The sequence below is a fragment of the Haematobia irritans genome, chromosome 1, assembly GCF_050003625.1.
Source record: "Haematobia irritans isolate KBUSLIRL chromosome 1, ASM5000362v1, whole genome shotgun sequence".
Taxonomy (NCBI): domain Eukaryota; kingdom Metazoa; phylum Arthropoda; class Insecta; order Diptera; family Muscidae; genus Haematobia; species Haematobia irritans.
Window position 1 is genome coordinate 158,426,427 of NC_134397.1, and position 12,480 is coordinate 158,438,906.

The window sequence follows — 12,480 nt, forward strand, 5'->3', positions numbered from 1 at the left end:
TCTTCATCAGAAAAACTCCTTCCCACCTACCAGCGAAGTATAATCTTCGTCTGACAAAATCCTTTTTACTTCGCCTGCGAAGTGTAATTTTCGTCAGACAAACTTCACCTGCAAACTATAATCTTCGTCGAACAAACTCCTCTCTATGTCGCCTGCAAATTATAATTTTTGTTCTACAAACTCCTCTCTACCTCGCCTGCGGAGTATAATCTTCATCGGACAAACTCTTTCTCCCTTCGTCTGAGAAGTATAATCTTTGTCGAACAGACTCTTCTTTACTTCGCCTAAGAAGTATAATATTCTTCGAACAAAGATTGTGCTGAGAAGCATAATCTTCATCGGCCAACGAAGTAAAACCTCCATCCCCTTCGACTGCGAGCAATTCCTTAGTTTCCTCGCCAGCAAATTATAATTTTCGTCATTTATCCTGCATTACCGCCTAATGCGCCCTCCAGACTATAGTTTATCTGGACGGCATGTCTGTGTCTATAAAGAATCTTACAGCGCTAACGCTAAAAATTGTCGGAGGTAAGTAAAATATCTATAAATGTGTCATCGATCCCATTAGCAAGCTGCAGTATCGATTATGTCTCCGAACATAACTTATAGTATGGCCAATATCTAGGATATGTTTGTCGCCCGGATAGACTTATAGTCTGGACTGCTCATCAAGAAGGCGGTCTGCAGTATTTTATATATTTTAGGAATTGGGAACGATGGTAAATGTGACCTTCCCTTTTTTTTGGATTTATACTGCGATTATAAAACCTGTTGCTACATGTAGCTTCCACATTTGTTGAATAATCGCGAAACCCTAAACTCAGATAGGGTAAGTGCAGCAAATGTGGTATACCCATTTGTGGTATACCCATAATGTAGATTTTTTTGTAAAAAAAATAAATGCAATATGTGTATCGCAATTGCATACATTTTATGCTTATTTAGTACTCGTCAGTTATTTACATCCGAAAATTAATAAGTTTAAAATATATCTTCACACAAAACGAAATGATTAAGAACCACAAAAAAAACCTTCGAGCTCGGGTAAATATGAATTCTTTCAACTGGCACAAAGAAAGAGTTGCAAAAATCAAATTGATCTTTGATTGCTTCATTTTCTGACAGCCACAATCTTTTCAGCTTGGTTTAGTTATTCGTATGTTTTTAGATAGAGAAAAAAGCAACTATACCACATTACCAGCCTATACCACATTTGCTGCACTTACCCTATTGAAAATTAATAGGATAAATAGATCTGCACTTATTTATATGACAAGCGCTATGACGACTACAGTCACAGACGCTGTAGATGTGCTGATGGGAGCCTGCCACTCGATTTACAACTAAAAACAGCAGAGGTGTTACTCGTGAACTTAAAAGATACATTGTTTGCAGGCATACATAGCTTGTTGCAGAGAATTATAAAGCGACGGGTTATAGGTGTCAAAGCATTTTTATCACAATAAGCCGAAATATATTATACCAAGTATGGAAATTGCAGAAATGTCTGCAAGCACAAAAGCTGTAAAGTCTTCAGGCAATACAAACATAAGATCTAGTGTAGTTAGCCTCTGTGGTATTGAGCTTAGGTTTCTCACTTAATAGCATAATGTATCGCTCTGCTGGATACCTGGTCACTGTGATATAATGGTAAATGAAGATGTGAAGTGCTGAAAAAAAGGATTCTCGTGGAACCAATAATATCCTTGCAGACATTTTTTCTCCGCTGTTTTCTTATTTTTACAGGATTAGAAATTGCGAAAATCTTATGGCGATGAACAGACAGGAATTGAGACCTTTAATTGGCATTATAACTGGACATAACACACTTGGAAAACATATGGAAAAATAAGTGAGTAAAGTAGAAAGTCGGGCGGGGCCGACTATATCATACCCTAAACCACCCCTACTGAATTAGTAAACAAAAGCATTTGTGGGGTATCATTGGTATAGGTTTTGGAGTATCATTGGTATAGGTTTTGGAGAACATAAAGGGGGGTACATGTTTACAGGAGTCTTGTCACAATCTGAGCAGAAATGTCTAATATTATGAGCTATAGTTTATTTTGCACCAAAAGAGTTAGTATGCCACTAATATTGAGTCCATTATTAAAAAAAAGAGGAAATCGGTCAATTAGTTGTGGGTAAAAAATCCAAATTTGCAAAAATCGGGCAATATTATTATGCAAGAGCTACATAAAAGTCTAAATACGATCAGATAGTACATCAAAATTTGAAATATGAATAACATAGGTTAATAAATAAGAGTATTATGGCCAAATATGACAAAATCGAGCGATGCCTATATATGGGACATATATCTAAATCTGAACCAATTTGTATAATATTTTGCAAGTATGATTGATACCACAGGAGATTACCTTGTGTAAAATTTTGGGTATGATCATTTAATAAATGATGCCCTTATGGTCTAAAATAAGGTTACTAGAAGCACATTTTTCAAAATCGGGCGATACATATATATGGGAGCTATATCTAAATTTGAACCGATTTCGATGAAATTTTGCACATACAGTTAGTGCTATAGAAGATTACATTTAGCCCACCTTGGTTACGATCGGTTGATAAATAAGGGTTTTACGGCCAAATTTGACCAAATCGGGCGATACATATATATGGGAGCTATATCTAAATCTGAACCGATTTAGATTAAATGCAAGTGCAAAATTTGATGACGATCGGTTTGTAAAAAAGCGCAACGTGACTCCATTTGTCGAAATCGGGCGATACATATATGGGAGTTATATCTAAATTTGATCCGATTTCTTCCAAATTCAATAGCGTTCGCCCTTGTGCCCAAAAAACACCCTGTATCCATCCAAATCGGTTAATAATTGCGATCGGAATCCTGTGAACAACAAATACATGGACAGACGGACGGACGGATACCAAGCGCTAGATCGACTCAGGAGTCGATCGGTATATATTTTAGGGGGTCTAAAATCAATATTTCTGGTAGGCACATTTTTTGGCCGATCAAACTTATTATACCCTGACCACTATGTGGTTTACGGTATAATTAGGCCTTACAATTTGCAGATGGTATTTTGACCCGGAACAGAAGACTAGTGCCACTTCCTGTATCACTGTCCAGCATTATCCTTTATAAGAAAGAAGGAACTGGGCTTCTTTTTCTCACCGATTGGTGGGAGTGTAGCTTAAGGAACATATTGAGTTTCATCAAGGCCTCTGGGTTGAAAGGTTAACCACACGCAGAGAAGAAACATGATTGTCACAATCATATTCGAAGAGCAAAATAATATGATAGGAGCTATTTTTGCGGAGACCATGTAACATTTTAAACTGCAACCATGTTGGCTCAGTGAACATGGTTCTAAGAAAAATATAATTGTCCTCATCTAAAATGTTATTATATTGATAAAAAGAATTTTGTTTGAATGAAAAGACAAAGGTCACGATTTAAAATGTTATGGTATTCATTAAAAATGGTTTGCTCCTAGTTAAAAGAACATGGTCACAACCTAAAATGTTTTGATCTTTATGAAAAAACTTTTTTCATCGTCGAAAAAAGGACGCCACTTGCGAAAAGAAAATACAAAATTAACTTTATTTGTTTGTTTTTATTTATTTATAAACTAATTCATTGTTTATTTGTATTTATAATGCCGTTCAAGCAAACATCATATATTTTTACACACTCTATTTTATTTCAATTTCAACAATAAGTAAACGCAGACATCATATAACTGCAAATAAAAATAAATGATCCATATAGCAAAACGCAGAACAGAAAACAGGTACATTTACATTTCAATTACACTTTCCTTTTTTGTGTTCACATAAAACCACGTGCCACTTCTGAATAAATAAATTAACACAACACACAGTAAATCCGTATTCTCCGTCCATTCCAAGAAACAATCAACACACGACTGACGCGCAAAATGAAAATCGTGTGTACCTGCTCAATGTTTTTGTAAAATTCTTTTCGCTGCAAAAAAGTTAAAAATTAAATGGTCACGAAAAAAATGTAAATGGTCTTTATGGCCATGTAATGGTTCTAGACATGTCTATACTTAACCCATAAAAATACTTTTTTCCCTGTAAAAAAGTAAAAAAAAAAAATTAATGGTCAGGTACATGATTTTCCCGACCATGTAATGGTCTCAAATTCTATCATTTAAATGATAGAACATGTTTGCGGCATTTGATAACCATTCAAATGCTTATTGCCACCATACATTTTTCTCCGCTCGAAAACTATTTTTACAAAGACAAAATACATGGTTTTCGCGGCAATTACATGCTCTAGATAAGCATTAAATGGATGCGGCAACCATGTCCAAACATGGTTTTTCTGTGCGTGCACTTTAAAGAAGACGAATAAATGGAAGATCTTGAGCAACTACACTTAAAGAAGAGTTTCCTTTCTGAGGAACGAAATTTCAGACATTTGACGCAAAAAAAAAGTTTGGAAACTTATCATTTATTCGAGTTTATTTGTACTAAAAGAAATTAATTTATAAGAAAGTTGAATCTCGTTTGAAACACGAGGGTGTACCTAACCTAACCTAACGATCATTAAGGATATAGTTTTTACTCAATTAAAAGAATACGGTTGTTGTCTAGCAAATGATGATCTTTATGCATGTCATAATGAGTAGGAGTCCTATGAAAATCGACCTATAAATAAACTAAGCTTCCTGTTAAGGGTTTTGGGGAATTTAAACCCTTTGTGAATATAAACTTAGACAGTTTTATAAATGACTTAAATTTGAGTGAATGTCGCAATATCTGGCAAATATATTACCAGGTTTATTGCAAATTACAGTGTCCGAGGTGACACTTGATTCTAAATCGATTTTATATAAAATCTGTGATGAAACACAGACCAACAAGTCCACTGGAATGTGGGGGAAAGATTTGAGCCACGGGATTGTGGGATATTACCTTTTTGTGCAACCAAAAAAATATAAAAAATGCTCCTTTTCAGAATCAACTTACATATGTATTGGTTTTATTTTAATGTAGCAGGGGGACGATGTGGTTTGGTTAACTGCTGAGACTAAAAAGAGATCTCAATCTATGTCGTTATTTGACAGGTCAACTCGCTGGACTATAAAATTGAGTAAAAACTGAGTAAAAAGAGACCGCCACATTTAACATCTGTCCGACAATAGAAGGAGAAAGACTATATTACAGTGGATAATTTTCAGATACAGAATGATTCAAATTCATAAAATTCTTAATAATATCGAATATATACAAAATCTATAAAATTTCCAAATTCACAAACTTTCCAAATTCATAAAATTACAAAAATTAATAAAAATTAAATGAAAAATTAGAAGTTATAAAAATGTGAAAATGTAACATAAAAAAATTGAATGAAATATTCAAAAAAAAGTTTTAATTGCAGTAAACATCCTGCCCCTCTTGGCCAATATTGGCCAAAAGAAAAAGTGGTCATCAAAGTGTGTTTTCGAGGCATTCCAAAGCTCGGATTGCGATTCTAATACATCTTTGTGGGCTAGCATGATATTTACGTGGATGTGTTTGATTTCGTCGTTTTTGTAGCCGTTGCTGGTAAGAATTGGTTGATGTCCGCCGTTGTTCAGAATTCAGCTGATTTTTGGACCTGCCGATGTTTCGAGGACGAGCATGATTTTGCGTTTCATTTCGCTTCGATGGTCTTGGCTGAAGTCTTGCAGCAATGGGAAGATGGAGAAGCGTATTATGTGCATGACCGCAGACCTGACATAACTCGGGAGATGTGCAACCTGATGCTTCGTGGGACCTGGCTAGACAATTCATACAATATCCATGTTGTCGTACTGCTCGCCGTCTGTCCTTAATGCTCATTGCCAAAAATTTTCTGCAATATTTTATGGGATGATACTTACGGCAAATGAGACACTGGTGAAGATTAGAATTTCTAGGAGCCCTATAAAAGCAATATTTGGTTTTTGTGTGAGTTGATAGAAATATATTGTAAGGTATGGCGACTGATTCTGTAAAGGAGCTTTTTGGTTGAGATGGTGAAAGGAGATTTTAAGGTATTTCATTATACAAAGGAATTGTTTTTATATACGAGAAAGGTTTTTTTTTTTTGAATGTACGAGAAAAAAAAAATACATTACTTTTTCGAGGAGGGTGGCTCGGAGGGGAGTATGCATAGTTTTGTAATAGCCCTGGTTATTATGCCCAATTTTGTGCGAATATCCGCCACTCTAACGTGGCCGTCTTTCCCTGGATATATTCGTTTAATTCTGCCTAACCGCCACTCACAAGGAGGAAGCAATTCATCCTTAACAACGACTAGCTGTCCAACAGTCACATCTTCGTTCTCATTTTGCCACTTATGTCGCCGATGGAGCTCCTTCAAATACTCGTCTTTCCATCGACGAGCGAATTGATGTTGTAGACATTTGAGCTTGTCCCATCTGTCGACAAATGTGATCTCTTCCAATGGAGATTCCGGAAAAGCTATTAATGGGGCACCTCTGAGGAAGTGGCCAGGGGTTAAGGCCAATATTTCATGGGGGTCATCGGTCATGGGAGATAGTGGCCGAGAGTTCAAGACAGCTTCTATACGCACAAGTAGTGTAGAGAACTCTTCGAACGTGTATTTGTAATTTTGTGACACTTTGCGAAAATGGGTTTTAAATGACTTGACTCCTGCCTCCCAGATTCCTCCCATATGGGGGGCATTTGGAGGAATAAAGGACCAATTAAAACCGTGGGATGCATATTTTTCAGAAATGTCCTTAGAAGACGATTTTATAAATTGTAAGAAGTCATTTCGTAGTTTTCTTTCGGCACCAATGAAGTTGGTACCATTATCGGAAAAGAGTTGTTTGGGAAGACCCCTTCGGCCAACAAACCTGGTGAAGGCTGCCAAAAAGGAATTGGAGGATAGGTCAGAACATAATTCAAGATGCAAAGCTTTTGTACTAAAGCAGACAAATATGCAGACATATCCTTTGTGATATGCTGCTTGACGAATTATCGAGGTCTTTATAGAAAAAGGACCCGCGAAATCTAAACCTGTGATATTGAACGGCAAGGAGAAAGAGCTTCGTTCTGATGGGAGAGCAGCCATAATTTGAGACTGCGTCTTTTGCTTGTATATAATACAAGTCTTACAATTTCGTATGCATTTTTTGATATTAGATCGCAGCCGTGAAATATAATATTCTTGCCTTATTGTTCTTATCATGAGAGAGTGTTCTGCATGCATGAGAAGATCATGTATAAATGATATAAATAATTGAGAAAATTTAGATTGAACAGGCAGAATAATTGGATATTTTTCATTATATGAAAGATCTGCATTTACTAATCGTCCATTGACCCGTATAATGTCGTTTTCATCAATAAAAGGATGTAGGGGAAAAAGGGAACTTTTCTTGTTAACATTTTTCAAATTTTTTAATGAGTGGTACTCTTGTGCATAATAATGTCTTTGTGTTAAAGAAATTAGCCTTATTTTGACGAAATTAAATTCTTGGGAAGAAATTTTGTGGGTTTCAACGAGGGGGTAGTTAAAACCTTTTGATAATTTTGAGAAAAATCTGAAAATATAACAAATAACACGAATCGCCTTATCCCATTTTGAAAATCGATCTAATATTTCAAATTCCTCATTAAAATTGTGGAACACAATAACTTTTTTCATTTCGGGGGGATTTTCAAACGATATTGTGGACTTTGGCCACTCCTCGGGGGGGTTTAGTAGCCACATGGGACCATGCCACCATAAGGGGTTATTTACTAGATCTAGTGAGCTACACCCTCGTGACCCCAAATCAGCTGGATTGTCAGAGGAACGGACATGTCGCCAGGAGCAATTGCCAACATTACGAATAATTTCTGCGGTCCTGTTCGCCACATAAGTTTTCCATGTACTTGGTGGTTTTTCCAACCACCCCAATACAATGGTAGAATCGCACCAAAGAAATAAATCATTACTATGAATTGGGAGTGATGAGATGATTTGTTTTGCCAATTTGGAGAGGAGAAGGGCTCCGCAAAGTTCCAATCTTGGAAGACTTATTGGATCTATCGGGGCAACTTTAGTTTTTGACACAAGAAGATTACACTGAACTGAATTTTGATTATTGAAACGTAAATAAATGGTAGCACAATATGCCTTCTGCGAGGCGTCACAGAAGCCATGTATTTGAGTTTGCACTTGAGGGGAAAAGTAAATATATCGAGGAATTTTGATATGTGGTAACTGGGATAAATCTTGAACGAATTGGTTCCATTTTAACAATGATGAGGGCTTTACATTTTCATCCCAGTCTGTCCCCTCAAACCATAGCTGCTGTAAAATCAATTTTGCTTGGACAATGATTGGGGAAATCCATCCAGCAGGGTCAAAAAGTTTTGATGCAGCGGACAATATTTGTCTTTTGGTTATTTGCTCAGAGGGAGAAATTACATCAATTTGGTAAGAAAACTGATCAGTGAGAGCGTTCCATTGAATGCCCAGTGTTTTCGCAGAGCTGGTCTCATTGAATTTGAGAAAATTTGAATCTAATAGACAATCTTTTGGGACAGAATTTAACACCTCAGGGGTATTTGAGGTAATCTTTTTTAAAGGAAAGCCCGCTGAATTGAGTAGGGCTCTTAATTGACAGAGGGAGTCAATAGCAGAATTTATGTCATGTCCTCCAGAGAGGATATCGTCAACATATATTTCCTTTTGAAGAATTCGAGATGCTGCGGGATGGGTTTCCGCTGAATCGTAAGCCAACTGCAATAAAGTTCTTATTGCTAAAAATGGGGCTGAATTAACACCGAATGTTACGGTTTTAAGAGCATAGTCCTTGATAGGACTTGTAGGATCTGGTCGGAAAAGAATCCTTTGGAAATTGGTGTCAGTGGGGTGTACCAGTATTTGGCGGTACATCTTTTCGATGTCGCCGGAAAATACGTATTTGTACAAACGCCAATTCAAAATTAATGTCGAGAGATCTAATTGAAGGGATGGACCAACATGCAATGTATCATTGAGTGAATTTCCTGAATATGTTCGCCTGGAGGCATTAAAAACCACCCTTACCTTTGTGCTGCGGCTGTCGGGCTTCAGCACAGCATGGTGGGGGAGGTAGTATGAATTAAAAACGCCATTTTCTATCATCTCTTTTGAAGATACTTCTTCCATATGGCCAAGGGATATGTACTCTTTTAATATGTTTTGGTACGAATTCGCCAATTCAGGATTTCGTTTGAGAGACTGTTCCAATCGTATGAATTGTATTAATGCAATAGGACGAGAAGGACCCAATGGAATATTTCGTGGGTATTCCGATTTAAAAGGGAGTTTGACAATATAGCGTCCACTAGAATTACGAGTCGTTGTTTGTGTGAAAAAGGATTCACAATACTCATCGTCGTCGGATATAGTTTTTTGGGTAGCGATTTCTTCCTGTTCCCAAAACAATCTAAGTTGTTTCAACAATGGGTCTTCGGAAGTTTCAGTGGCTCCAATGGAAAATGTCGAAGATTTTCGAGTTTCAAGGGGTCCACTTATAATCCAGCCGAATATGGTGGCTTGTGCCAAAAGGGAATTTGACAATTTTTTTACACCATCTAAAAGTAATTTTGGGATGACGTTGCTACCAATCAACAAGTCTACAGGACCGGGAGAGTAAAAATTTGGATCTGCCAGATTCAAATTAGAAATTTCACTCAAATCATAGTCAGATTTTGATACAACAAAATTCGGCAATAATCTCGTTATTTTAGGCACAACAATCGCTTGAACGACGAGAGTACAATCATGGTTTGGAGAATATAATGTGAGGTGACACAGAGAATTGGAATGCGCAACGACATTACCGCCCATACCCCGAATTTCAAAACTTTTTGGTTCTGTTGGAAGCGATAAACGTTGCTGTAAACGTCTAGAAATAAAGGTTTTTTCAGAACCTTGGTCAAGGAATGCGCGAGCGCTGAATATGTCTCCATTGTGGGTAATGGACACGATTGCTGTTGGCAAAAGAGTATTTTCTGAGAGGTGGTTATTGTTTGAGATGTAATGAGCTGAAGTGCGAGTGACGTTTTGGTCTGATACATGATTAGAAGTTGATGGTTGTTCAATTGCCTGATTTGTATTTACTGTGGCTGTGGAGTTTGATGGAGGTTTAGGTGGAGATGATTTACTGTTCGAATTAGAAAAATGCAAAAGTGTGTGGTGATTTTTGTTGCATGTTGTGCAAAGAAATTTGCTTTTACACTCGTTACGCACATGAGTATAAGAGAGGCAATTCAAACAGATTTTATTATCACGTACAAAATTGCTTCGAGCTTGAGCATTCATATTGAGAAATTGCTGGCAATTTTTGAGGGGGTGATTCATCTGACACATTTTGCAAGGGAAGTTTGATTGGCTTTCAGTGTTAAAGGCATGGACATCTGACTCAGGTCTTTTACGAGATGTCGATTTGACACCCTGAATGCTGTTGAGCCTTTCTACTACTTCGTATCGGTTAGACAGAAACGTGTCCATTTGCTTCCAGCTTGGAAGATCTCTGTGAGATTTTAATGATTGTTCCCACAATGAAAGGGTTTCATGGGGAAGTTTTGTAGAGCACACATATACGAGGATTGGATCCCAATCCGATGTAGAAATTTGCTGGGCTTTTAAAGCAGCAAGACAATCATTTATCATGGCTTGAATGTCCTGAAGAGCTTCGCTGCTCTCGGACGAAATAGGTTTTAAATTGAGGAGAACCTTTAATTGGTTATCGACCAAAATGCGTCTATTCTCGTATCGAGATCTTAACGCTTCCCAGGCCAGCGAAAAGTTTTCTCCGCATAGCCTATATTTTTTAACAATGAGCGCAGCTTGTCCTCTAGTTTTTAGCCTGAGGTGGTACAATTTCTGTACTGCAGAGAGCTTGGGATGTTCTCCATAAACCGCGGAGAACATATCCCTGAATGAGGGCCATTCTTCATAACTTCCATAAAAAATTTCTGTGTCACAAGGTGGCACTTTTAGACAAGGAATTGAGCTTGATACTTGGTTTTCAATCAAAGTGGTGGAAGGAGTTATAAGGGCCTTTTGGGCGTCTAAAATCTTAGATTTACATGACAGAAAATCGTGTGTACATTTGGAATATTTTTCCCTGGAAGATTCTAATATTCCCTGTTCAGTTTTCGGATCCGTACTTAAACAGAGTTGTTTGTACGATTTTTGAAGTGCAGCCCATCTTTCATCAAGTTCTTGAAGAGCTATCTCAAGGCGTGAGTCAGATAGATCTTCTGCCCTGATATCGCCGAAATTTGCACAGAATGTGACCAAATTGTCGGAATCGAATATGAATTCACTCATATCGATGGCGTAAAATGTATGAAAACCAAAATATATTTCCCAATAACTCAAATCCAATAGTGATTTAAAATGGAGACAAACGAAATTTCGGAGAATAATATTGGCTTTTTATTTGTATAAAAACAATATTTTCATAAAAAACGTGAACCAAAAAATGATAAAAAAAACGGGTTTTGAGAAAAAGGTTTCAATTTTCAACAATGGACAAAAATCATCGATTATTAACGATTTCCATATATTATGTATATTTTTCCAAAACACGAGAATTCATAAATATATGATAAAATAGAAATGAGTAAAACGTAAATCAAAAAATCGTGAAAAAACGTTTTTGAGAAACAGGTTTCAGTTTTCGAAAAAACAGGTTTCAGTTTTCGAAAAAAAAACATCGATTGTGAACGAGGTTCGTATATATATTTTTTCAAAAATATAAAAATCAATAAAATGTGATTAAAACTTGTAATAAAATAGATTAATAAAATTCAATCACAAATGTTTAAAAAAATTCGTTTACGAGAAAGGGGACTCAGTTTTCAACAAAATTCTTTAAAACCATCGTTTGTGGTCGATGTCCATATAAAATATATATATATTTTCAAAATATAAAAATTGTAAATATGTAATAAAATACATATAAAAAATATCCAACAAGTATATATTTTTTTTTTTTTAATTCGTATTTCGAGTGAAATTTGTCCTTCACAAACCACTGTGTTGCAAACAAATTGACTTAACTGTTCCCAGTTGTAATTTCACTTTGGAAACAACTGTTCCCAGTTTGCAAATGTTAATGAATTATAAATATGAAAGATACTTTATGTGTTTCTGTAATTATGTTTGATAAAATCGCTGTTATGATTTTTTGTGTTAAAAATATGTTTTCTTCTATCGCTTGTATTCTTGTGTATGAGATATTTCAATAAATTAATTTATAGTGAGAGTAATATTTTGTACATAACATTAGCGAGTTCACAAACCAAACCGATAAACTTGCTCACTCTTTTCTGTTTATTTCGTTTTCACAAATCGCTGTTGTGATTTTTTTTATGTTAATGGCGAGAGGGAGTATAACACTTGACTTGTTAATAACATTAATTATTGGTTCGATAGTTTTAAAGACACAGATTTGTCATTGAAAAAATCGAAAACCAAAT

The 12,480-nt window shown here is 36.1% G+C and overlaps 1 protein-coding gene across 1 annotated transcript; it reads right to left on the reverse strand.

The window, feature by feature from the left end:
* Positions 1-6,118: 6,118 nt before the first annotated feature.
* Positions 6,119-11,326, reverse strand: LOC142232786 (uncharacterized). Its single transcript, XM_075303456.1, has one exon. The coding sequence runs from the start codon at positions 11,324-11,326 to the stop codon at positions 6,119-6,121; it is 5,208 nt and encodes a 1,735-aa protein (XP_075159571.1).
* Positions 11,327-12,480: the final 1,154 nt, after the last annotated feature.

Excerpts from the sequence above, each read along its gene's own strand:
- LOC142232786 (XM_075303456.1), bottom strand. The coding sequence starts at position 11,326 with ATGAGTGAATTCATATTCGATTCCGACAATTTGGTCACATTCTGTGCA.